Genomic DNA, 24,681 nt, shown 5'->3' with positions numbered 1-24,681 from the left:
TCCAAATTCGTGGAAGACCAGATTTCTTAAAATCACTAATCTTGGACAATGGTGGCTGATATCCCATCTCATTAAACATGTGAACGATTTGTGGAAAAGTAAATGAAACATATGGAGGCAAATTCGGAATATCAAGAATTTGGCAAAATAGTTTCTTGGTTAGCCTGACCTTTTTGTCGTTCACCAGATGAAAAGTAATCGTATCAGTTGCTTTGTTATATGTCGCGGTTGATCCTGCTTGAGAAAGCCAGGACAATGGAACAGAGAAAGAGTTGAACATCGCTTTGGCCAAAACCGAGTTCTTCAAAGCAACTATGAGCATCTTTAATTCTTCCGGGTACTGAGAAACGTCACCCTCCAAGTAGTAGTTTGTTGCTTGAATCTTCATTATTTGTAATGAAGAGGCATCTTCAGTGGTATGAGAATCAACATGAGCAGAAGTCGCCATTGTTAGGGTTTGAAGATGATGATGAACAGAGAATTTTGGGAAATTTGCTTTTTGATCGCGTAAACTGACAATGAACCCCTGGAATTCCCTTTTATATGTAACCCTTAAATTTGAATTTGAAGCGGGATATGTATTTAATGATATCCGACGTGGCACCTTGAAAACCGGACCATTACTGCGTAAAAGTAGCCATGCGTCAAAAAGTAGCTGTCACATCACCTTGAAAAACGGACAGAATACCATACGTCATTTATAAACAGCCTGTCTTGTAATCCCCAAGAAAATTGTAACCGTCAGAACCCTTCGAATGGAAGCAAGGCTCTTTCACTTTTGGGATGAAAAGCGAAGTCATACACCAGAAGTTTGAAATCATCAGCCTGAGTTGGTATTACTCAGAACCTCAAGGATTTCGTGAGTGCTGTGTTCCAAAGAATAGAGACGAGAAACAAATATAATAAAAATATGGGATATTGTGATGTCAAACCATTGACACAAAATCAGATGAAATCCCAGGCAAAGATTACTTCATTAATCATTAAGAGAAATGATCAATAGTGTAGTCAGTGACAAGTAGGCTTTGAAAAATTTTGAAATGACTAGGACATTCGAATGAAACTCACACGGAAATCATATTCAAGAAAAAATTTATATGCTGGATCTTGATGGGTAACAAACATCGTGGGTTTCGAATGTTTGATCAAGACCACTCATTCGAAATGAATATGATTTGGAGTTTCGAATTTTGGAACAGAAACAAAAGTTTCGTGAAAATCTGGAACTTAGTTCCCCGACAATTCCTTAAAAGTTAATGAAAATTAGGTTTCACTTTCATCACGGTCTCATGATGTCAGATCATAAACATAGAGTTTTGATATATCTAAGTCTCGATGGGTTTGATCAGAGACCTCTCGGACATATGTCTTCGTGTGTGATCGTGAAAGAATTTTATGGATGAAAAAGATTGATGTAAGACACGAAAAGTACCTCTGTTGTGTTTGGACCAAACAGTAAACTCTTAACTCATTTTGAGAAGAGTAAGGTAGCTCAAAGACTAATGTGAATATAAGCCTGATTGGGAAGAAATCTTCGTATGAATAATTTCATTAAGGCTTTCTTACACACACATTGAGTCATGGAGGCTTTGGTCAACATACAGCAGCATGCTTCTAGGGACATCCTAACTAGTTCGAATGATGAAAAATTTATCGATTCATACGAAAAATGTACCGTACCCGAGTACTGCAAGCATAATCTCTGATGTATCTTCATGAGAATCTGCAACAAAATACTAAAAAGAAATAGGAATCAAAATATTTTTTATGTTTTGATTTTTCGAAAATAAAGACAGAACAAACGAAAATCTTTTTGAATTTTTAAATTTTTCAAAAATTAAATGACAAAATAAATGAAAATCTTTTTGGATTTTGGAATTTTCTGAAAATTAAATGACAAAATAAACGAAAATCTTTTTGGATTTTGGAATTTTCTGAAAATTAAATGAAAAAACATACGAAAATCTTTTTGGATTTTTGAATTTTCGAAAATTGAAATAGTACATGATGCAAATATGCAAAATTTTATCATCCCCTTATAAGTAACAAATGTACGAATTCGAAGAGGTCAAAGCGTTGACTATGAACAGTAACAGCTGAATCAACCCTTAAAATAAGTAACAATTGTGCGAATTCGAAGGGGTCGAAGCGTTGACTATGAACAGTAACATCTGAATCAACCCTTAAAATAAGTAACAAATATGCGAATTCGAAGGGGTCGAAGCGTTGACTATGAACAGTAACCTCTGAATGTTGAATGATTTTGCATTATCTTTTAGTCAGCGCCTCTGAATCATTCGTTATCATGCATCATTCTTCTTTTTCGCATGGAACAGAATTTCCATCGATCATTCCAAGTCCTTCTATAATCTTCACAAGGGATTTTTCATCCAAAGATTTCGTGAAAATGTCAGCTAACTGATCAGTTGTTTTCACAAAATCTACTTCAATATTTCCATCTTCCACGTGATCTTTGATGAAATGATAACGAAGAGCTATATGTTTAGTCTTCGAATGCTGCACAGGCTTATAACAAATTCTTATCGCACTTTGAGAATCACAATATAATGGAATCGTTTTCATATTAATTGCATAATCACGCAATTGACTTTGGATCCATATTATTTGTGAAGTGCAAGCAGCAGCAGCCACATATTCTGCTTCAGCTGTTGAAATTGATACGCATGTTTGCTTTTTCGACTGCCAGCTCACCAATTTGCCATCAAGAAATTGACATCCACCACTTGTGCTTTTTCGATCAAGATTACAACCACCCAGGTCTGCATCCGAATATGCTTGTACAAAGAACCCAGTGTTCGAAGGATACCACAATCCTAACGAAATTGTTCCTTTAAGATAACGAAAGATATTCTTCACAGCAGTGAGATGTGGTTCTCGTGGATTAGACTGATACCTAGCACAATTACATACAGAAAACATGATATCAGGTCTACTAGCTGTAAGATAAAGTAATGAACCAATCATGCTCCTATATAAAGTTATGTCAACGGCAGGTTTATCTAACGAAGATGTAAGCTTTATGCCCGTTGCCATTGGAACTCGTAACTTCGTGCTATTCGTCAATCCAAACTTTTCCAACAGATTCTTCGTATATTTTTCTTGATTAATAAAAATTCCTTTTCTGTTTTGAAGAATATTCAAACCAAGAAAATTATTGATTTTTCCCATCATGCTCATTTCGATCTTACTTTTCATCAAATCTTCGAATTCTCTAGACAAAGCAGGGTCAGTCGAGCCAAAAATAATATCATCAACATAAATTTAAACAAGCATTAGATGATTCCCCACTTTCTTTCGAAATAATGTGGGATCAACTGATCCTTGTTTAAATTTAGATTGTTTCAAAAATGAGGTAAGAGTTGCATACCATGCTCGTGGTGCTTGTTTCAAACCATAAACTGCCTTATCTAAAATATAAACATGATTTGGAAATTCTTCGTTAATAAAACCTGGGGGTTGTTCCACGTAAACAGTTTCTTCAAGCTCTCCATTTAGAAATGCAAATTTCACGTCCATTTGATAAACATCAAAATCTTTGTGAGCTGCATAAGCCAGAAATATACGAACCGCCTCGAGTCTTGCGACAGGGGCAAAAGTTTCTTCATAGTCGATTCCTTCTTGTTGTGAATATCCTTTAACAACAAGTCTGCCTTTGTTTCGAACAATATTTCCATCTTTGTCGGTTTTATTTTTGAAAATCCATTTTAACCCGACAATCGAAACATTTTCAGGTTTAGGAATTAACCTCCAAACCTTGTTTCGTTCAAATTCAGACAATTCAGATTGCATTGCAACAACCCAATCTGAGTGTTCTATTGCAATCTTAACTGTTTTTGGTTCAATCTTAGAAATGAAAACATTGAACATGCAAAATTATTGATGAGTATTCAATACCTCATTCTTTTCACGAATTTGAGCTCTTGTTAAAACTCCCTCTTGTGGATTCCCAATTACTTGATCCTTCGGATGATATTTTGTCCACTTTTCCATTGGCGGATATGCTGGATCAAATTCCAAAGGTGCATCTTCGTATATGTCATCGTTTTCTGATCCTACAATCGAACAAGCATCATCAAAATCATTATTATCTTCAATATTTTCTGAATGCTCCCCCTCAACATTATGCTCCCCCTCAACATCATCATTCATCCTTTCTTTTTCCCCCTCGAAAGAATGTTGTTCGTCATCTAATGTATTCGAATCCAAGTGCTCCCCCTCCACTGGATTGTTTTGCATAGTTTCGCCATTTTCTGGAGAATTTGATGTTGAAGCATCATTAAGCTTTGTTAGTTCAGAGATATGATTATCACTTGCATTGATTTCAGCATCAACAGCATGATCTGAAATTCCAAAAATTAAATCATAATCAATATCTAATGTTTGTGAGGATTCAGATTCATCTTGTATGTTTTTTCAGAATTGGATGATTTTCAAACTGAGTTGTTGTTTGTTTAATGTAGTAATCATCAAATGTAAGATTAAAAGTTTCTTCAACTTTTTGTGTTCTTTTATTCAACGCACGATATGCAACTGAATTATGCGAATATCCCAAGAAAATCCCTTCATCTGCTTTTGCTTGAAATTTCATAAGATTATCCTTGAGATTCATAATGAAGCACCTGCATCCGAAAACATGGAAAAATTTGACATTAGGTTTTCGATTGCTGATAATTTCATATGGAGTAATGTTAAAACGGCGATGAATGAATGATCTCTTTTGAGTGAAACATGCGGTTGATACTGCTTCAGCCCAAAGATATTGTGGAAGATTCGCATATGCCAACATAGTCCTTGCCGCTTCGCATAGAGACCTATTTCTTCGTTCAACAACACCGTTTTGTTGTGGTGTGTATGGAGATGAAAAATTATGTGAAATCCCTTTGTCCACCAAAAATGAATCAAGAACATTGTTCTTAAATTCAGTTCCATGATCACTCTTAATTTTTCGAACAATCTTCTTCAATGTTGTTTCCATCTTTTTGATAAAGTCAATCATGATTTGTGCAACTTCAGATTTAAGCCTGAGAAAATAAACCCACGTAAATCTGGAAAAATCATCAACAATCACTAAAATGTATTGTTTCTTGTTGAGAGTTGAAACAGTCGAAGGACCACACAAATCAATATGTAAGAGCTCCAGAGGTGCAACTATTTTCGAATCAATCGTAATTGGATGACCTTGTTTATGTTTCTTGCCAACTTCACAAGCTGCACATAAAGAAGCATTGTCAAATTTAAGTATAGGTAAACCTCTTACCAAATCTTGTACCACAAGTTTATTGATGTTTCAAAAATTGAGATGAGAAAGTCTTCGATGCCAAAGCCAACATAAGTCTGATGTTGCCTTCGAAAGAAGACATATAGCAGGTTTCCCTACTATCGGATTGATGTCCAAAGTGAACATGTCACCTTTCCTTTTGGATTTCAGTAACACCTCTTTTGTTGTGACATTCGAAATAATACTTCCTTCTTCGTTAAAAAGAACTTGATTGCCAGTGCCCACAACAAGTTGAGAAACACTTATCAAGTTATGTTGAAGGCCTTCAACATATGCCACCCGATTCACTGTGAATTGACCATTTGTGATCTTCCCATATCCTTTGACTTGACATTTTTGATTGTTCCCAAACTTCACTACTCCAACACTTTTGAGACTTCGAAAATCACGTAAATTCTCCTTCTTCCCAGTCATGTGACGAGAGCAACCACTATCGACGTACCACTTGTTATCATATTGCTCATCACATAGTACCTACATTCAATGGAAAATTTTAGGTACCCAAGGCTTTTTGGGTCCTTGGAAATTAGATTTCAATTTCGAATGTAATGAAGAACTTTTAACCCAATCACAAACTTTTGTTTTGAGACTATCAATTAAGTTCACTTCTTCATTTAAAGGAACCGAAACATAAGTTTTTGATGGTTTCGAATGTTCACTGACATTACCCTTCGAATTCTGAGTTTGTGAATGAACATTCTTTGCTTTTATAACTGGTTTCCATGCTTTGACTGATATGTTCGAATCCTTAGACGATGAACTGCCATTTGATGAATTATTCATATACTTTTCATATGCTTCGTGAATTTGCTCCTTTGAAAATGTATTTGACTGATACATCTTTCCTTTTCCTTCAAGCCAATGATCGATGTTCTTCCTTGACGTTATTCCTTTTTCTCGTGAAGTTTTCATAGTTTCTTTCTTCGTTTGATTTGGAAAATTTGGCTTTATAGGAACAAAATCAACTTTTGGTTTTGTTATAAAAGATTTAGCATATGATGTATCAACTGTTGATTTAAAATGTTGACGTTGAAAGAATTTTTGATTTGGTTTTGAGTTATTTGAAAATTTTCTTGGAATATTAGTTTTTGAAACTTTCGAAAACCTTGGTTGTTTATTCACTTCAGACTTTGAATGATTTGATTGAGATGAATGTTGAGGTTTTGTTTAAAAAGATGAATTTGTAGCTTTGAAAACATTTTTGGGTGATTGTGATTCAGACATCTTTTGAGACTCAACATTTTGCCAAAATATTTTCTTTCTTGCTTATCTTTTTGAAATGTTGTTTTCCTTCGAAAATTTGTCAATTTGATCTTTGAATTCCTTGGAGTTTAATTTGACAACTTTTTCACATTCCTTTTCAACTTGTTTTGAATTCTCTTTTTCAATTTCTGATTTTTCAACCCATTTTATTTGTGGTTCTTGACGTTGGAAAACATATGAATTCTTTGTTAAGTTGTTTTCAACTGTGCTTTGATTTGCGAAAAAACCTTCATCAGTTATTTTTGAATTATCCTCTTCAACTAACTTCTTTAATTCTGGTTTGATTTTCTCAACATTTCCAGTAGTTACGAAAACTTGATTTGGAAAAATGACATTATCTGTACATTTGAAATTTGGATAAACCACTGAATTAGTTTCAAGATAGTGTTCATCTTTTTCATTCATCACTTTTTCGAACTTTTGTGTATCACCATACACCTGATCAACCACAATTCGAGGACTTTCTTCTTCCTTTGAAGATTTCTTTTCCTTCGAAATGTTCACTTCATCTTCATCATCACTATCATCAGTTTGGCTGTCTTTGAGATCCACGAAGTTCATATCATAAACTTTCGAAGTTGAGGGTATATCAGTTTCATTTTTAACCATCAAATCCTTAACTTTTTCTTTTCCTTTTGATGTTGAAGCAACATTAACAACAGACAACTGAGAACAATCAACATCTTCAAGTTCACTAATTTCACTAATATTGTCAGAATTATTTTCAATATCAGCAAAATTAGATTGAGAATCAGATGTTGAATTCTCAGTCTTTTTCAAAATTTGAATTTGTTCAGATTTAGTCAAAGTATCATGCACTATGTTAACTAATTCATTCGCATCAAGACATTCATCAATTTTGACAATTTCATATTTATATCTATCATCAGGGACTCTGTCAAAATCAGCTATTATTTGCTCACAATCATACGAAATATTATCTACCTTGGCTCTTTAGAATGCTAGGAAAGGTAGTAATTTTCTATGTTGTTCTTTACTTATATCACATGAATGATGTAAATCAGTTAATTTGCTATAAAGTCGTTTAGCAGAATTACAATAGATGTTTCTTTGTGCTAGCAAAAGTTTAACATCACTCGATAACCTATCCCTATCACACATTATATTTGTCATTTGTAATTCCAAACATTCAATTTTGCTTATTTTCATGTCTAATATCTTTTTGACCTCTAACAACTCCATTGACAACGTGTTGGCCTCATTGCTAGCAGACACAACAATTGAATCAAAATAAGTAACCGTCTCATCAAAAGAAATTAGTTCAGAATCATAAGCATGTGTAGGAATATTAAAAGATTCGAGAATTTTACGTACCTTTATTGTCATTGGAGATTTTTCAGCTTGTTTGGATACGAAGCATCGTCCCCTCACTTCGAATTCCTCATCATCTGAGTCCTCCTCCGTTTTCTCATACAACGCCCCATGCGTTGGATTCCTCATTTCCTCATCGTCTGACCCGGATGACCAGATTTGATAAGTTCCATCTTCATCCTCATGCTCACCCTTTGCAACCAATGACAAATTCTTTGCTTTAGCACGAACCACCTCAAGCTTTTCTGTATAGTATGCCTCATCTTTGACTTTATTCCAAAGGTGCATCTTCGTATATGTCATCGTTTTCTGATCCTACAATCGAACAAGCATCATCAAAATCATTATTATCTTCAATATTTTCTGAATGCTCCCCCTCAACATTATGCTCCCCCTCAACATCATCATTCATCCTTTCTTTTTCCCCCTCGAAAGAATGTTGTTCGTCATCTAATGTATTCGAATCCAAGTGCTCCCCCTCCACTGGATTGTTTTGCATAGTTTCGCCATTTTCTGGAGAATTTGATGTTGAAGCATCATTAAGCTTTGTTAGTTCAGAGATATGATTATCACTTGCATTGATTTCAGCATCAACAGCATGATCTGAAATTCCAAAAATTAAATCATAATCAATATCTAATGTTTGTGAGGATTCAGATTCATCTTGTATGTTTTTTCAGAATTGGATGATTTTCAAACTGAGTTGTTGTTTGTTTAATGTAGTAATCATCAAATGTAAGATTAAAAGTTTCTTCAACTTTTTGTGTTCTTTTATTCAACGCACGATATGCAACTGAATTATGCGAATATCCCAAGAAAATCCCTTCATCTGCTTTTGCTTGAAATTTCATAAGATTATCCTTGAGATTCATAATGAAGCACCTGCATCCGAAAACATGGAAAAATTTGACATTAGGTTTTCGATTGCTGATAATTTCATATGGAGTAATGTTAAAACGGCGATGAATGAATGATCTCTTTTGAGTGAAACATGCGGTTGATACTGCTTCAGCCCAAAGATATTGTGGAAGATTCGCATATGCCAACATAGTCCTTGCCGCTTCGCATAGAGACCTATTTCTTCGTTCAACAACACCGTTTTGTTGTGGTGTGTATGGAGATGAAAAATTATGCGAAATCCCTTTGTCCACCAAAAATGAATCAAGAACATTGTTCTTAAATTCAGTTCCATGATCACTCTTAATTTTTCGAACAATCTTCTTCAATGTTGTTTCCATCTTTTTGATAAAGTCAATCATGATTTGTGCAACTTCAGATTTAAGCCTGAGAAAATAAACCCACGTAAATCTGGAAAAATCATCAACAATCACTAAAATGTATTGTTTCTTGTTGAGAGTTGAAACAGTCGAAGGACCACACAAATCAATATGTAAGAGCTCCAGAGGTGCAACTATTTTCGAATCAATCGTAATTGGATGACCTTGTTTATGTTTCTTGCCAACTTCACAAGCTGCACATAAAGAAGCATTGTCAAATTTAAGTATAGGTAAACCTCTTACCAAATCTTGTACCACAAGTTTATTGATGTTTCAAAAATTGAGATGAGAAAGTCTTCGATGCCAAAGCCAACTTAAGTCTGATGTTGCCTTCGAAAGAAGACATATAGCAGGTTTCCCTACTATCGGATTGATGTCCAAAGTGAACATGTCACCTTTCCTTTTGGATTTCAGTAACACCTCTTTTGTTGTGACATTCGAAATAATACTTCCTTCTTCGTTAAAAAGAACTTGATTGCCAGTGCCCACAACAAGTTGAGAAACACTTATCAAGTTATGTTGAAGGCCTTCAACATATGCCACCCGATTCACTGTGAATTGACCATTTGTGATCTTCTCATATCCTTTGACTTGACATTTTTGATTGTTCCCAAACTTCACTACTCCAACACTTTTGAGACTTCGAAAATCACGTAAATTCTCCTTCTTCCCAGTCATGTGACGAGAGCAACCACTATCGATGTACCACTTGTTATCATATTGCTCATCACATAGTACCTACATTCAATGGAAAAATTTAGGTACCCAAGGCTTTTTGGGTCCTTGGAAATTAGATTTCAATTTCGAATGTAATGAAGAACTTTTAACCCAATCACAAACTTTTGTTTTGAGACTATCAATTAAGTTCACTTCTTCATTTAAAGGAACCGAAACATAAGTTTTTGATGGTTTCGAATGTTCACTGACATTACCCTTCGAATTCTGAGTTTGTGAATGAACATTCTTTGCTTTTATAACTGGTTTCCATGCTTTGACTGATATGTTCGAATCCTTAGACGATGAACTGCCATTTGATGAATTATTCATATACTTTTCATATGCTTCGTGAATTTGCTCCTTTGAAAATGTATTTGACTGATACATCTTTCCTTTTCCTTCAAGCCAATGATCGATGTTCTTCCTTGACGTTATTCCTTTTTCTCGTGAAGTTTTCATAGTTTCTTTCTTCGTTTGATTTGGAAAATTTGGCTTTATAGGAACAAAATCAACTTTTGGTTTTGTTATAAAAGATTTAGCATATGATGTATCAACTGTTGATTTAAAATGTTGACGTTGAAAGAATTTTTGATTTGGTTTTGAGTTATTTGAAAATTTTCTTGGAATATTAGTTTTTGAAACTTTCGAAAACCTTGGTTGTTTATTCACTTCAGACTTTGAATGATTTGATTGAGATGAATGTTGAGGTTTTGTTTAAAAAGATGAATTTGTAGCTTTGAAAACATTTTTGGGTGATTGTGATTCAGACATCTTTTGAGACTCAACATTTTGCCAAAATATTTTCTTTCTTGCTTATCTTTTTGAAATGTTGTTTTCCTTCGAAAATTTGTCAATTTGATCTTTGAATTCCTTGGAGTTTAATTTGACAACTTTTTCACATTCCTTTTCAACTTGTTTTGAATTCTCTTTTTCAATTTCTGATTTTTCAACCCATTTTATTTGTGGTTCTTGACGTTGGAAAACATATGAATTCTTTGTTAAGTTGTTTTCAACTGTGCTTTGATTTGCGAAAAAACCTTCATCAGTTATTTTTGAATTATCCTCTTCAACTAACTTCTTTAATTCTGGTTTGATTTTCTCAACATTTCCAGTAGTTACGAAAACTTGATTTGGAAAAATGACATTATCTGTACATTTGAAATTTGGATAAACCACTGAATTAGTTTCAAGATAGTGTTCACCTTTTTCATTCATCACTTTTTCGAACTTTTGTGTATCACCATACACCTGATCAACCACAATTCGAGGACTTTCTTCTTCCTTTGAAGATTTCTTTTCCTTCGAAATGTTCACTTCATCTTCATCATCACTATCATCAGTTTGGCTGTCTTTGAGATCCACGAAGTTCATATCATAAACTTTCGAAGTTGAGGGTATATCAGTTTCATTTTTAACCATCAAATCCTTAACTTTTTCTTTTCCTTTTGATGTTGAAGCAACATTAACAACAGACAACTGAGAACAATCAACATCTTCAAGTTCACTAATTTCACTAATATTGTCAGAATTATTTTCAATATCAGCAAAATTAGATTGAGAATCAGATGTTGAATTCTCAGTCTTTTTCAAAATTTGAATTTGTTCAGATTTAGTCAAAGTATCATGCACTATGTTAACTAATTCATTCGCATCAAGACATTCATCAATTTTGACAATTTCATATTTATATCTATCATCAGGGACTCTGTCAAAATCAGCTATTATTTGCTCACAATCATACGAAATATTATCTACCTTGGCTCTTTAGAATGCTAGGAAAGGTAGTAATTTTCTATGTTGTTCTTTACTTATATCACATGAATGATGTAAATCAGTTAATTTGCTATAAAGTCGTTTAGCAGAATTACAATAGATGTTTCTTTGTGCTAGCAAAAGTTTAACATCACTCGATAACCTATCCCTATCACACATTATATTTGTCATTTGTAATTCCAAACATTCAATTTTGCTTATTTTCATGTCTAATATCTTTTTGACCTCTAACAACTCCATTGACAACTTGTTGGCCTCATTGCTAGCAGACACAACAATTGAATCAAAATAAGTAACCGTCTCATCAAAAGAAATTAGTTCAGAATCATAAGCATGTGTAGGAATATTAAAAGATTCGAGAATTTTACGTACCTTTATTGTCATTGGAGATTTTTCAGCTTGTTTGGATACGAAGCATCGTCCCCTCACTTCGAATTCCTCATCATCTGAGTCCTCCTCCGTTTTCGCATACAACGCCCCGTGCGTTGGATTCCTCATTTCCTCATCGTCTGACCCGGATGACCAGATTTGATAAGTTCCATCTTCATCCTCATGCTCACCCTTTGCAACCAATGACAAATTCTTTGCTTTAGCACGAACCACCTCAAGCTTTTCTGCATAGTATGCCTCATCTTTGACTTTATTCTTCCTCTCATCCTTCTTTCGAAGCATACAGTCATTTGCAAGATGATTCGCACCGTTGCAATAATGACAATCTATTCCTGCATCACCTTTCAGCTTCTTCTCACCCTTTCCATCAGCTATCTTCGAATCTTGCTTCTCAACTTTATTTTTCTCCTCAACAACATTTTTACTCACAGAATTTCCTTTCACCTCAGCAAGCTTAGTCTTCGAATTGAACGGCTTTTTGAAATATTTCTTGACACGATTATTCGAGTAAAATGTTATTGCTTCATCATCCGAATTCATGATGAATCCTTCTTCTTCCTCAGAATCACCATTTTCAGCTTCTTTCTTAGAAATCTTTGATACAAGAGCTAATGGACCTCCCAAATTCAACTTCGATTCCTCAGCAATTTCATTTACCTCACTTTCGTGTGTTTTCAATTGATTGTACAAATCATTGCGAGTTGATGTATCAAAACTTTGCTGATTCTTCACCATCATACTCACACTTCTCCATTCTTTTCGAAGCCCCATTACAAAGATGAGATTGAATTCCATTGAAGTTCTGGTAATTCCATAGCGATTGCACCGATAGATTAACTCGTTCAGACGATCATAGTAAACTTCAATTGTTTCTCCTTCTTTTTGTTTGAAATCTTTCAACTCAACCAAACACTGTTTAACTGAATTGATTTTTGTCTTCTCACTTCCTTGAAATTTATCTTTCAGATTGTTCCAGACTTCCTTTGCAGTTGTACAACTCCTAACGTAATTGTACAGAACTGGAGGTAATGCACCTTGCAGTTCCCTCATACACCTCTTCTCCAGTTTCTTCAGATGATCAGTTTGATTATCAACTCCAGAATTTGTAGAAGATGATCCAATTGGTTGAACATTCACTGGAACATTGACATTTCCAGTGATACATGACCATAATTCTTCATCCAGACCATTCAGATAATCCTGCATACGATCAGCCCATTGATCATAGTATTCAGGGATTAGCATTGGAATTTTGGTTGATGAACCTAGCAGATGAGAAAACGAGGTCATCGAATTGAGACTGAAACTCGCCATTGTTGTACGGAAAAAGATTTTGAGAAGTTTGAAAAGATTTGAGAATTTGAAAACAAACTAGATGAATCAAATCGAATTGATGAGAATAACACTCGATTCAACAATTCAAATGCAGAATCGAATCACAGACTAAGATCTAGACAATTTTTCACTTTCAAAAAGTGCGGAAACTTTTGAATCAAAAAGTTGATTCAAAAACTTTTTGAACAGCGTGAAAATCAGATCAGAGATATGATTCCTGCTCTGATACCAATTGATGAACCAATGAATCGAGTAATGAATTAATCAGAGTATGAATTCAAGTAAGAATATGATATTTGAACACACGATGTAAATATGATCTTGTTATGCTCTATTATGCTTTCGAATTCTTTACAGAGAATAGTAGACAAGTCTGTAAAAGTTCTTATCTAACTCTAGTAAATAACCCTATTTATAGGGAACTGAAAGCATACAAAAAATATACTAAGGCATTGACTCTAAAGCTTTGAATAAAAGCGCCCTAGTAAAATACATTACAAAATATTCGAAGAGTCCAAAACATACTTCGACTAATTACAACAATTCGACCCTTACACCTTCGCGTAAGGATGAGGAGTTCCACGAATGAATTTCTGAGACACAAAAGAATCCTAAATCATATATAATGGCATATATAGGCATGTAATTAATGTTTTACACAACTAACATGCCAGAAAACAACCTTAGGGACTAGGAAACACTTGAAATGAAGTGTAGAATCACATGTGATTGATCAAAGGGGGTTTAAGGCCACAACATGGAGTGTACGGCCAAGGTGTGTACGGCCATGGAGTGTACGGCTGTACACTCATGAAAAACATGCACAAGGAAGGGTGTTTGATCCATGGGGAAGCTAGTGTGACAAATGCACAACCAAAGGATGACCAAGGCTTTCATTTTGGAGGGTTTTGAGGTGTGTACGGCCACACCAAGTGTGTACGGCCGTACACTCCCCAAGATAGATGCATTTTTGGGTCTTAAGTCAAAGCGGTTCAAGGTTTCTAGAGTTCTAAGGGGTACCAAGTGACTAGCAAGTGTTTTAATCCTTAGATTATGGACTTAACAAGGGTGTACGACCATAGATAGAGTATACGGCTGTACACTCTTGATGTTCTTGAGTTTTAAAGATGTTTCATGGATGAAATCATGGATTCTTACTAAATAATGGAATGAATCAACTGACAATGGAAGAATGCTTACTTTCCTTGAAGATCTAGGTGAAAAAGCTTGATGATAGTTGAGAGAGAACTTGAGTTCTTAACTTGGAAGTTGAAGAAATGAATAAAAGTGAAGGGGTAGCTTATATATGGGGGAGAGTTCACGGCTACCATGGGTGTACGGCCGTACACCCATGTGTACGGCCGTACACTCCTCTTGATGGAGTGTATGGCTCGATTGTAACGCAAAGAACTAAAGTTAACATAGCCCTACACCAAATCGTTAAGTGTACTAGGCTTAGAACACTCTAACAGACCCGAAACAATGCTAAAAGATAGCAGAAATGAGTCTGACTCCCGATGGATTGGCTGTACTTACAAGGCAAAAAATTTTGGGTTATCACACCTCTGCCCGGCCCTGACGGCCATCTGTAATCCTGCCGCTGCTAAACTCAGACACTGGGCCTTCTTATGGTCCCTCTGATTGCACTGAAAGCAAATCAGATCTGATACTGCTATTGTGGTGGTGGTAGTTGTACAATCCCTACTCATGTGACCGGTTCGAACGCACTTGAAGCAGCCCGAACTCCCCGCCCTGCACGCCCCCTCGTGCATCTAGTCGCACTTGCCACACCGGTTGTGGCCCTGCTGGCTCCTCGATCTGTGGTCTGATAACTTGGGCTTCTTGCCTGAACTTCCTGTCTGAACCCCATCTGGTTTCCTCTTCCTCTCCATCTCCAAATCCAACTCCCTCTCTCAATCCCTGGCAATCATGTCCTCCACCATCTTGCAGTTGGAGCGGCCCACACACTGGCGGATAACACTTCGCAACATCTCATGATATCCGACCTTTTTTCATCTTCTCGTCCGCCACGTACTGTGGAATGAGAAGGGCTCTCTCCCTAAACTTGGTGGTGATCTCCGCCGTTGTCTCTGTAATCTGCTCAAGATCCTGGAACTCTCTCGCAAGCTGTTGCACCTCAATCATAGGTGCAAACTCGGCCCTGAACCTGGCCGAGAAATCACTCCAGTTTATAGCATCTAGAACTGTATCATCCACAATGGCTCGTCCGACCTCCTCCCATAAATCACATGCCATGTCCTTCAGAAGACAGGATGCAAGTCGGACCTTGTGCCCCTCAGGACATCTGCTCGTACAGAATGCGTTGGCGACATCATCCAACCATATGCTGCTAGCAATGGGGTCCCGAGCCCCATGATAATCGGGAGCTCCACAAGCCCTGAACTCCCTGAAATTCAGTGTGCACGACCCCATCATGGCCGCCACCTCAGTGCTGAAGGCGCTCAACTTCTCATCAAGAAGCTCCAAAATACCCTCCTTGACCGAACCAAAGATCACAGGAGTCTGGTCTAGAATGATGTGTGTGATTTCAGAAAAGATGAACTCCCTCGTCTGCGCATCCAGCTGCCCGACTCCAGAGCCTGAGCCTGATCCCTCACCAGTACCTGAAGTGTTAACTGTTCTAGTGTGTAGCGTCACCATACTGAAAATACACCATAACAAACATCAGTATACTCATCATAACTCGAGGGATCTTACATTCTACAAGTTTCCTGGGTTCATCTCATCCTTCCTTGATTCGATTACGGATCCTCTGCTTTCAGTAGTACGAGCCCATACTACCTTCCACATCTATCTGTACTTTCCTCAAGAACTACCTCGACTCCACCAAGTCCATTCTGCTACTACTGCTGATCTCATGCTAAACTCATCCTAGGCTTGCCTTAGGGTAATCACCAACCCACTCTCCGCTATCAGCTGCATAAGAAGTCCATGCTATCTCCCCTTAACTAGCTCGTGAACACTATTACATATCACTAAGACTAGATAATTCTTCGAATGAGAGATCCTACCCTACAACGGTTGGACTCAAACAAGAGTTGCGTAATAGAGCTAGACCTAACCTTCTAAAATTATGTAGTCCTCGCAATATGTAACTTAACATATTCATTTACTAGTTAGTAAAAGATAACTAGCACTCCTAAAATCACAAAGCAAGCAGCATTCGAGCATCGAGTAAACATAATCAAGTATATCTCATTCAGGCCATCACTGACTAATATGTACTAGCATGCGGTTCATAAAGCTGAGATACATATAACAGGCACATAATACATCCTTCCTAGATCCTTAGTCCTAATCTATCATGCAATTCTCATAAAGATGATACACATATAATAGGCACATAAGGCATCCTTCCTAGATCCTTAGTCCTAATCTAGCATGCAGTTCTCATAAACATATCATATCATAAACTTGTATGGGTAATTTGGGAGTACTTACTTGAGCTCGGCTGATTGCATGCACCACACCCTTTTTCTCTTTTCAAAGTTCTTTTCTCTTTTCAAAATTCTTTTTGTAAAAATTATTTTTGATGTGTGTAAACTCAACTAGTTTTAAACTACTTTTAATTATAAATTAACACACAAGAGGCAGTGGACCTATCAATTGTGGTATGGCTAAATAAGTAGGGTATCGAACTCAGGGAACGGAAAATTAAAACTAATAACTAATATTATCTAAAAGACAAGTAATAAAATTAAGGTTTTCTCTAGTTTTACAAGACTAGAAACTTAAACTAAAACTTAACTAAAATAACTAACAACTAAGCAAGCAAAGACCAACTAAATTCAATATCTAAAAGGACTTCTGTTCAGGTTCGACTTAATTGATCCTATGGTTGATTTAATGGTAATGGTGCAATGGATTAACCTTTTATTGGCTACCGATTCAAGTGATTAGATTCACATTCGCTATGCTAATCCTTAGAAAATAAACTAATTCAAGCAGTGGTCAGTTGTCTAAATTAATTAATTCCCTAGGTTATCTATTCGGGTTGAATAAGACTTGTAATGGTTAATCAATTTGTCAATTCAATTAACCTCTTGTTGTTGGTTTATCAAACAAGCTCACACATTAACTTACCCATTCTCTAATTAATCCTAGTTTCATATTCACTAATCCTAAGCACATAATTAAGTGTTCACATAAACCACATGAGGTAAACAATCAACAGATGTTCATGCAGCCTAATTGTCTTAATATTAACAGAAAATAGTTATGGTTAATGCATAAGGATCTCTAACAAGCTTAATTCAACAAAATCACCAATTAAAAGTTAATCCTACCATTAATCAAATCATAGTCTCAAAATTGTCTTACCCAAACAGAAGCTAGCAAGTTTAGCTCATAATTAAGGCAGTAGAAAACTCAAAAACGAAATTCAATAACATAAACATGGTTTAAGTACTAGATCTAGTTAAGAGAAATCAAAGTATGCCTTAGTTATCCTTCAAAACTTGAATTTGGTTGAATCTTCACTCTTCCAGATGTCTCTCTTCGTTCTGAATCGCAGCTCCTCCTCCTAGGGTTCTCAGAAGTCCCGTCTATCGATCTGGAGGGTTTCTTTTATAGATTCGTCTCGACTCGTCGAGTCCACAACCGACTCGACGAGTCCCTCATTAAATTCCCGTGTACGGCAAGTCAAGGACTCCCCTGCTTCGCGAATCTTCGTGGGAACTCTTCGATTAGACGTCCCTACTCGCCGAGTCCTTTGTGCTTTTTGATCCTTTCTTCTTTTGTTCACTCCAAAGCTTCCCGATAGCTACTCCTGCTTCCTTTTGCTTCCGAGTACTTCTTTTGGACTGAAAATATAATTCAAACATAATTAAGTACCTTTTGTCAATAATATGCAATTAATTAGCTAATAAATGATAAAACTTTATACTAAATATAGGGCTAAACATGCACATATCAAAATACCCCACACTTGGCTTTTGCTTGCCCCCAAGCAAAACTGAATTTTAAACGTACTAACATTACATATGACAATCCCAATCGAACCCAGCCGTTATGCCAAGACCGCAACGCATGCATTTGTGTCTAAAATTTTTCCTAAGGACCCCCCTTAATCCTAAATACTCACAATCCTCATAAACACCACTTTTTCCGAACAATGCTCATTTTATGCATCCCTCCGAATCCATCCGCATAAAATCTTTTAACCTCAAGGTATTTTTTCTTGAGCAACCCAAGCACACATAATCTAGAAAATTACAATTTTTCCAATACCAATATGGAGCTATTTAGAATTCTTCACTTCTTCGATAATTTGTCTTTCGTTTCTTTGAATTCACCAACTTCTTTAATTTTTGGTATCTTCAACTTTGATCTTCTTTAGAATTTTGATCTTTTCATCTTCACTTTGATTGCTCCAAAATTCTTACAACTTTTCTTGTAATTCTCTCTCTTTTTTTTACATGTAACTCACTTTTTTCTTCTTTTTTTTCACTCAAGACCCTACATGCTTAAGCAGGGGAGCTGAACTTCAACCTTTATTGGTTAAGGATAATAATTTTCCTGGATACATTTCAAGTACAAGATGCTAAACATATTGCATCCCTCAAACTAAGCAAGGTTGTGTTTTTGTCCCATGATTTCACTAGAATAAGGGAGACCACAAATGCATTATAACGTGTATAAGCTCGACTAAACATTTGGGTCTTCATGCAATCATCAAACATAACACTAGCATGATTCCTAATTGCTTTTTTTTTACCAAAGTTTCTAATTTCAAAATTTTCAAAATTTAACTAAAATTTTAACTAATGTAACCAACCCAAATTTTAACTAATGTAACCAACCCCCTACCCCACACTTAACTTATGCAATGTCCCCATTGCATATTATGCATGATAAAGAACAATAAAGTAAAGAGGGAATTAGAACAAACTCCCCTAGGATAGTATTTGTGAGGTTGATCTTCTTCATTGAAAGCTCCATCTTCAGCTGACCTTAGACATGAGAACAGCTCATCCATGCCTTGGGCGTCAAATATCGTGTGGTAACAGCTCCAAAAGTGCAGGAAAAACTCTCGAAAATCTCTAGAAATGAACCTTCTTGATAAAAACCACTTATTGTGGGAATATAATTGTCAAGCCTGAAGCTAAGTTGGAAATTCGTAAACACTTGTCGAGTAGGGAATACGACTCGCCGAGTGAGTTGTGAAAATGTAGAATACATGTTTTTACGCTTGGACTCGTCGAGTTAGTAGATGCACTCGACGAGTCAGTCGCTGGGTGAAAATTTTTATGTTTTCTGCTCCAAGTCTTTTTGATAAAAACTAACCACGTCAGAATCATATTAAATCTAATATTTCTCTTCAGTAATTAGACTCATGTGAACGCTCCTCGTGACCGGACTCGATACTTGAACTTCACTCTCGCTTCCGCCTAGACTCGAAACTCCTATTACTCGTGAGACTCTTTGTAAGCAACCCATTTTCAAACTCTGAAAAGACACTAAACAAACCATGAGAAATTAAAAATCCTAATTACTAGAAGTTCCAACAAACAATTAAACAAAGACAAAACAAATTGTTCAACAAAACATAAAACATAAATCAATCTTCATCTTCTTCCTCATCATTATCATCATGCATTGCCCCGCTCCCTCCGGCTCCACTTTGCCTTGCGCTTATCCTCTCCTCCCAAGTTGGTACATAAGGAAATTGGCCTCCGTCCACATGTTGGATGTTAAAGTGATCAAACATTTGGATGAAGGACCGGTTGGCAAAATTCATTCCTCTTGCCAAATCATCTTGATATTGCCTTCCTTCAACATTAAACCATTCCGGGGGTATTTCATCTTCCACCGGAATAACCGGTGGATCGGGAGGTGCTGGCCCGTGTCTTTGCCTAACTCTCCTGCCCGGCTCCTCGGGTCCGATCACAGAATCATCATGTGGAATAGTATAATTTCCCCCTCCATAATCCTCAATAATTCTAGCCCTTCGAAAAAGAATAGGATTAAAGGGAGGGGTCGGGACAATTGTCATTAAGTTCCAAGCACCACGAGCCATCAACCCATAAGAGTGGGCTAAACGTGTCACAAACATGCCACCATTAATTTTAGAAGTTTTTCGGTCCTTGACCGCCCCTTCAGCTAACTATGAAGCCACGCACCATGGAATGTTGCAAAAGGTGTTGGGTGTAATGATGCTCCAAAGATAAAAGACATCAAGGTTAGAAACCTTGTCATCATCTTTTCTTTGGTTAATGGTGTTTGAAATAAGGCGGTGAAGAAGGCGGTGCGTAGGTGATCGTATGCTCCCCTCTTGGGCCGATTTGGGAATATAGACTTTGTTGGCAATAGTGTTCCACCAACTTGTGCTTGTGACACCATCCGAGAATACCTTATGGCAATGCTCCAAAAATGTACCAAATGCAGCCGTATGAATCACTTGTTGGTCATAAATTCCCAACCTCCAAGCTAATTCCACCATAGAACAATTGCGAACCTCGCCCCCAAGACAAAAAGTAATATTCCAGGGGTTATAATAATCGTCCCCACCCCGGAAATGTATTGTGGAGAAAAATTCCAAGCACAACTCTTGATAGACCGGCTCTTGGATACGAAAGATGCGACTCCATCCATCACACGTGATGGACTCCCCATTATGCACAAACGTCTTGACTAAATAAGGAGCCAACCCCTCTTCGTAACGAACTCTCCCCAGCCATTCCCAATCAATTGCATTGGGGACACAAATTTCCTTTTTCCGGATTTCTGCAAGCTTCTTCTTCCACCTAGTCATCGTAGAATTGGACTCGATTTGTGGGAAATTTAACCAAGGGAAACCCCCTTGGCTTCCTCTTGAACTCTGACCCCGTGAAGACATGTTCCTGCAAAAATACGTAACAAAAACAACCAGAAACGAACAGAAAAATTAGAAAATAAATTATGAACTGCATCAGACATGACTCGCCGAGTCCGTAGATCGACTCGACGAGTCGTACGAACTGCGCGAGTCGGTTGACGAGTCTGTCAAATGTCATCCATAAAAATCAAAATAGATTGCAAGGGTTTGTCCAGGGATGTATCTCAAGGATAATAGTATAAGAAATTTCACCCATAACATCCTAATTGGATCAAAATCGAAACGCTAGAAATTCTAAAACTTCAAACACGGGTTTTCTAACCAAATAACACTTCCAATCTACTAAAAATCAAAGCTTTGACAGAAATAGAGAGGAAATTTAGTACCTTTCTTGCTAGATAGAGAAATAGAGAGAAAGAGAGGAGAAGAAAGAGGGAGGCGCACGTCGAGTGTCGGCTGGGTGAGTGAAGAATGGTTACCAATTAGGATAAAAAGCCCTAATTTAACAGATATGTAAAAATTAAAAAAATTTCGATAAAAACAAACCGACTCGTCGAGTCAGGGTCCGACTCGGCGAGTCTGGTCGCGATTTTGCGATTCCGACTTTCGAGTTAACTCGTCGAGTAAGTCACCCAACTCGCCGAGTCACTCGTTAATTTTGAAAAATTTATATATATATATATATATATATATATATATATATATATATATATATATATATATATATATATATATATATATATATTTAAAAATTTGATATTATTCTTATTCCTGCTTAAAATATATCAAACCCACCCCACACTCAGACCATGCTTACCCTCAAGTAGTCATGTTTTTGGACAATTAAAATATGAAAATAAATAAATCCTAAAAACGAAAATAAAACTAAAGAAAAAGTAAAATAAAGCAAACTCTAGGGACGGGTTGCCTCCCATTAAGCGCTTCTTTTTGAGGAGTCGTTAGCTGGACTCCTTCCCGCTTTACGTTTCTTCGTTTTCCTCTATCGGGAATTCACACTTAATCTTTTGTTGTTTAAACTTTTTCTTGTAAGCATGTATCTTTCTTTTATACGCCCGTCTCGATTCCTCTCTCCTTTTCCTCGCAGCATCCTCTTGTATAGCATAACTGATCTGTTTCCCAACCTTTTTCTTCTTCACCCCGTTCCTTGGACCCATCTTTTGTACTCCTTCTTTGTCGATCTCGATTTCCCGTATAGTTGCCACCTTATCCTCACTTGATATTAAGGATTCCTCCTTATCTTCTAAATAATCCGGTGGTTCAAATGCACATACTTCATAATTAGTAGACACTCGGGCTCGAGGTTTGGTTCTCTTGATTGTATTTGACTCGATCTCTCGATTAGCCATGAGTGACTCAATGGATGAGTTATTCACATCATTATTGCAACCCCTTTCATTCTCCTTTTCTCCCAAACTTACCCTCTCGTCAAGTTGAATCGCTTCTTCTTTTATCATGGTGTCAAGGTAAGCCAATTGTGCGTGTTGGAAGTTAAAGTTTTCCACAATTTCAGCCTCTTCTATTGGACTTCCCACAGGATCAGGAGAAGTATACATGTCAATATCAGAAAAGGAACTTGTAAGAAGCAAGTTAAGATCTTCATGATTCTTGAGGTTCTCGATTGGACTCGTCGAGTCAGTCGATGCGACTCGGCGAGTCTGTGAGGTTTCCACAATTTTTGTTGTTTCTTCTGACTCAGCTTCCTCTAACAACCTTTCTATCGAAATTCCCTTCAGAAGGTAATAGAAATTTGTTTGGATTTTCTTCTTGTAAAAGTGCAAGCTCTCTTTCTAACACTTCATCATCCAAATCCACTAAGGAAATTTCCCCGTTTTTCATCCCTTCATTCTTTTTCTCTTGTTCCGCTTTAAACACCTCTGAATCATTCCCTACCCTTAGTGTTAGTGTAGATTCGCACACATCGACTATTGCACAAGCGGTATTTAAAAATGGTCTTCCAAGAATGATTGGAACTCTAGGGTCTTCTTCCATGTCAAGCACTACAAAGTCCACGGGAAACACAAATTTATCGACTTTGATGAGAAGATCTTCGCACACTCCTCTTGGACTTGTTATTGTCTTATCGGCTAAATGGATCTTCATACGAATCGGCTTTGGCTCCGACAAATTTAGCTTCTTGAAGAAATAATATGGCATTAGATTAATGCTTGCACCAGAATCGGTCAACGCATGAGTAGAGATTATGTTCCCAAATTGACAAGGTATGGAGATGCTTCCCGGATCACCCCTCTTTTCTGGCAGTTCATTTAGCAATACTTCAGCAACTTCTTCCATATTTTGTCTAGTGGTGAAGAGGTTCTTAAGCAAAGTTGCATAATTGGGTGTATGAAGTATTGTTTCAACAAATAGAATGTTCACTTGGAGGGTCCTCACTTGCTCCATAAATCTTCTATACTGTTGAATCTGCTCGTCTGGTATGGCTCGGATTGGAAATGGCAAAGGGAGCCTGTAAGATTTCAAAAGAGAACAATTTTTCTTATCAGCTCTCGGACTCGTTGAGTCCATTATACCGACTCGGCGAGTCGAGTCGGGTTTGCTCGAATTCCTTTCAATTTCCTCTTCTGTTTTCACCTTACTGGGTTTCTTCTGAATAGAGGTCAAAGGAGTGAAAATTTTGTCAGAATTAGTGGTTATCACATTTAGATGCGCCATTTTTAGATTTTGTTCGGTATTGCTCGGAAGTTCACCAAGTATTCTTTGATTTATTTGTTGTGCAAGCTGTCCTATCTGCTTTTCAATGTTATGAATAGAGGCTTGCTGATTCCTAAGCAAATTTTGTTGATCTTTCATCATAGCTTGATGATCTTTAAGCATTACTCGTTGCTCCTTCAATTCAACGTCGGTATCATTGTGTCTCTTCTCTGACGCAGCTACAAACCTTGTGAACATCTCTTCCAAATCAGCTCTCTTTTCCATAACCGGTTCCTCCTTTTGATAGAAACCCCGTTCTTTTTGCTTGTATTTCTCCTCCTTTGCCTTTTTGTACTCGTCATACGGGAGCCATTCCTTCTTCGGTTTCCGCCAATTATAATCAAATCTATCGCCACTTGAATAGAATACTTGAGCTTTCTTGTTTCCATTCTCATCCAAATCACAATCTTTAGTAAGATGAGGTCCGTTACAATTTTCACATCAAACCCGAATAGCATGAATTGTTTGATCCATCTTAGTCATCCTCCGATCTAAACTATCTAGTTTAGCCATCATTGCCGCCATGCTATCGTTTACAGTGTTCACCACCCCCCCTACTTACTTCATTCCATGGGTTATGATATTCTCTAGAATGTTTAGAGAATTCCTCAATTAATTCCTTGATCACCGGGGGTGGCTTCTTGGTGAGTGGTCCTTGCGAGTCAAGAAGCTGCCTTGTAGTCACATTTACCCCATCATAAAAAATGGAGACTTCTTGTTGGCTATTA

The 24,681-nt window shown here is 36.8% G+C and overlaps 1 protein-coding gene across 1 annotated transcript; it reads right to left on the bottom strand.

Annotated features, from left to right (window-relative positions):
* Nucleotides 1–22,936: 22,936 nt before the first annotated feature.
* Nucleotides 22,937–23,644, bottom strand: LOC145163742 (uncharacterized). Its single transcript, XM_079082525.1, has one exon. It carries the CDS (start codon nucleotides 23,642–23,644, stop codon nucleotides 22,937–22,939), a length of 708 nt encoding a protein of 235 aa, XP_078938651.1.
* Nucleotides 23,645–24,681: the final 1,037 nt, after the last annotated feature.

Source organism: Lactuca virosa, chromosome 3, assembly GCF_052849685.1.
Source record: "Lactuca virosa cultivar CGN04683 chromosome 3, Lactuca_virosa_CGN04683_v6, whole genome shotgun sequence".
NCBI classification, from domain to species: Eukaryota; Viridiplantae; Streptophyta; class Magnoliopsida; order Asterales; family Asteraceae; genus Lactuca; species Lactuca virosa.
Note: the sequence above shows the minus strand (reverse complement) of the source record. Positions and strands in the feature narration are given on the sequence as shown.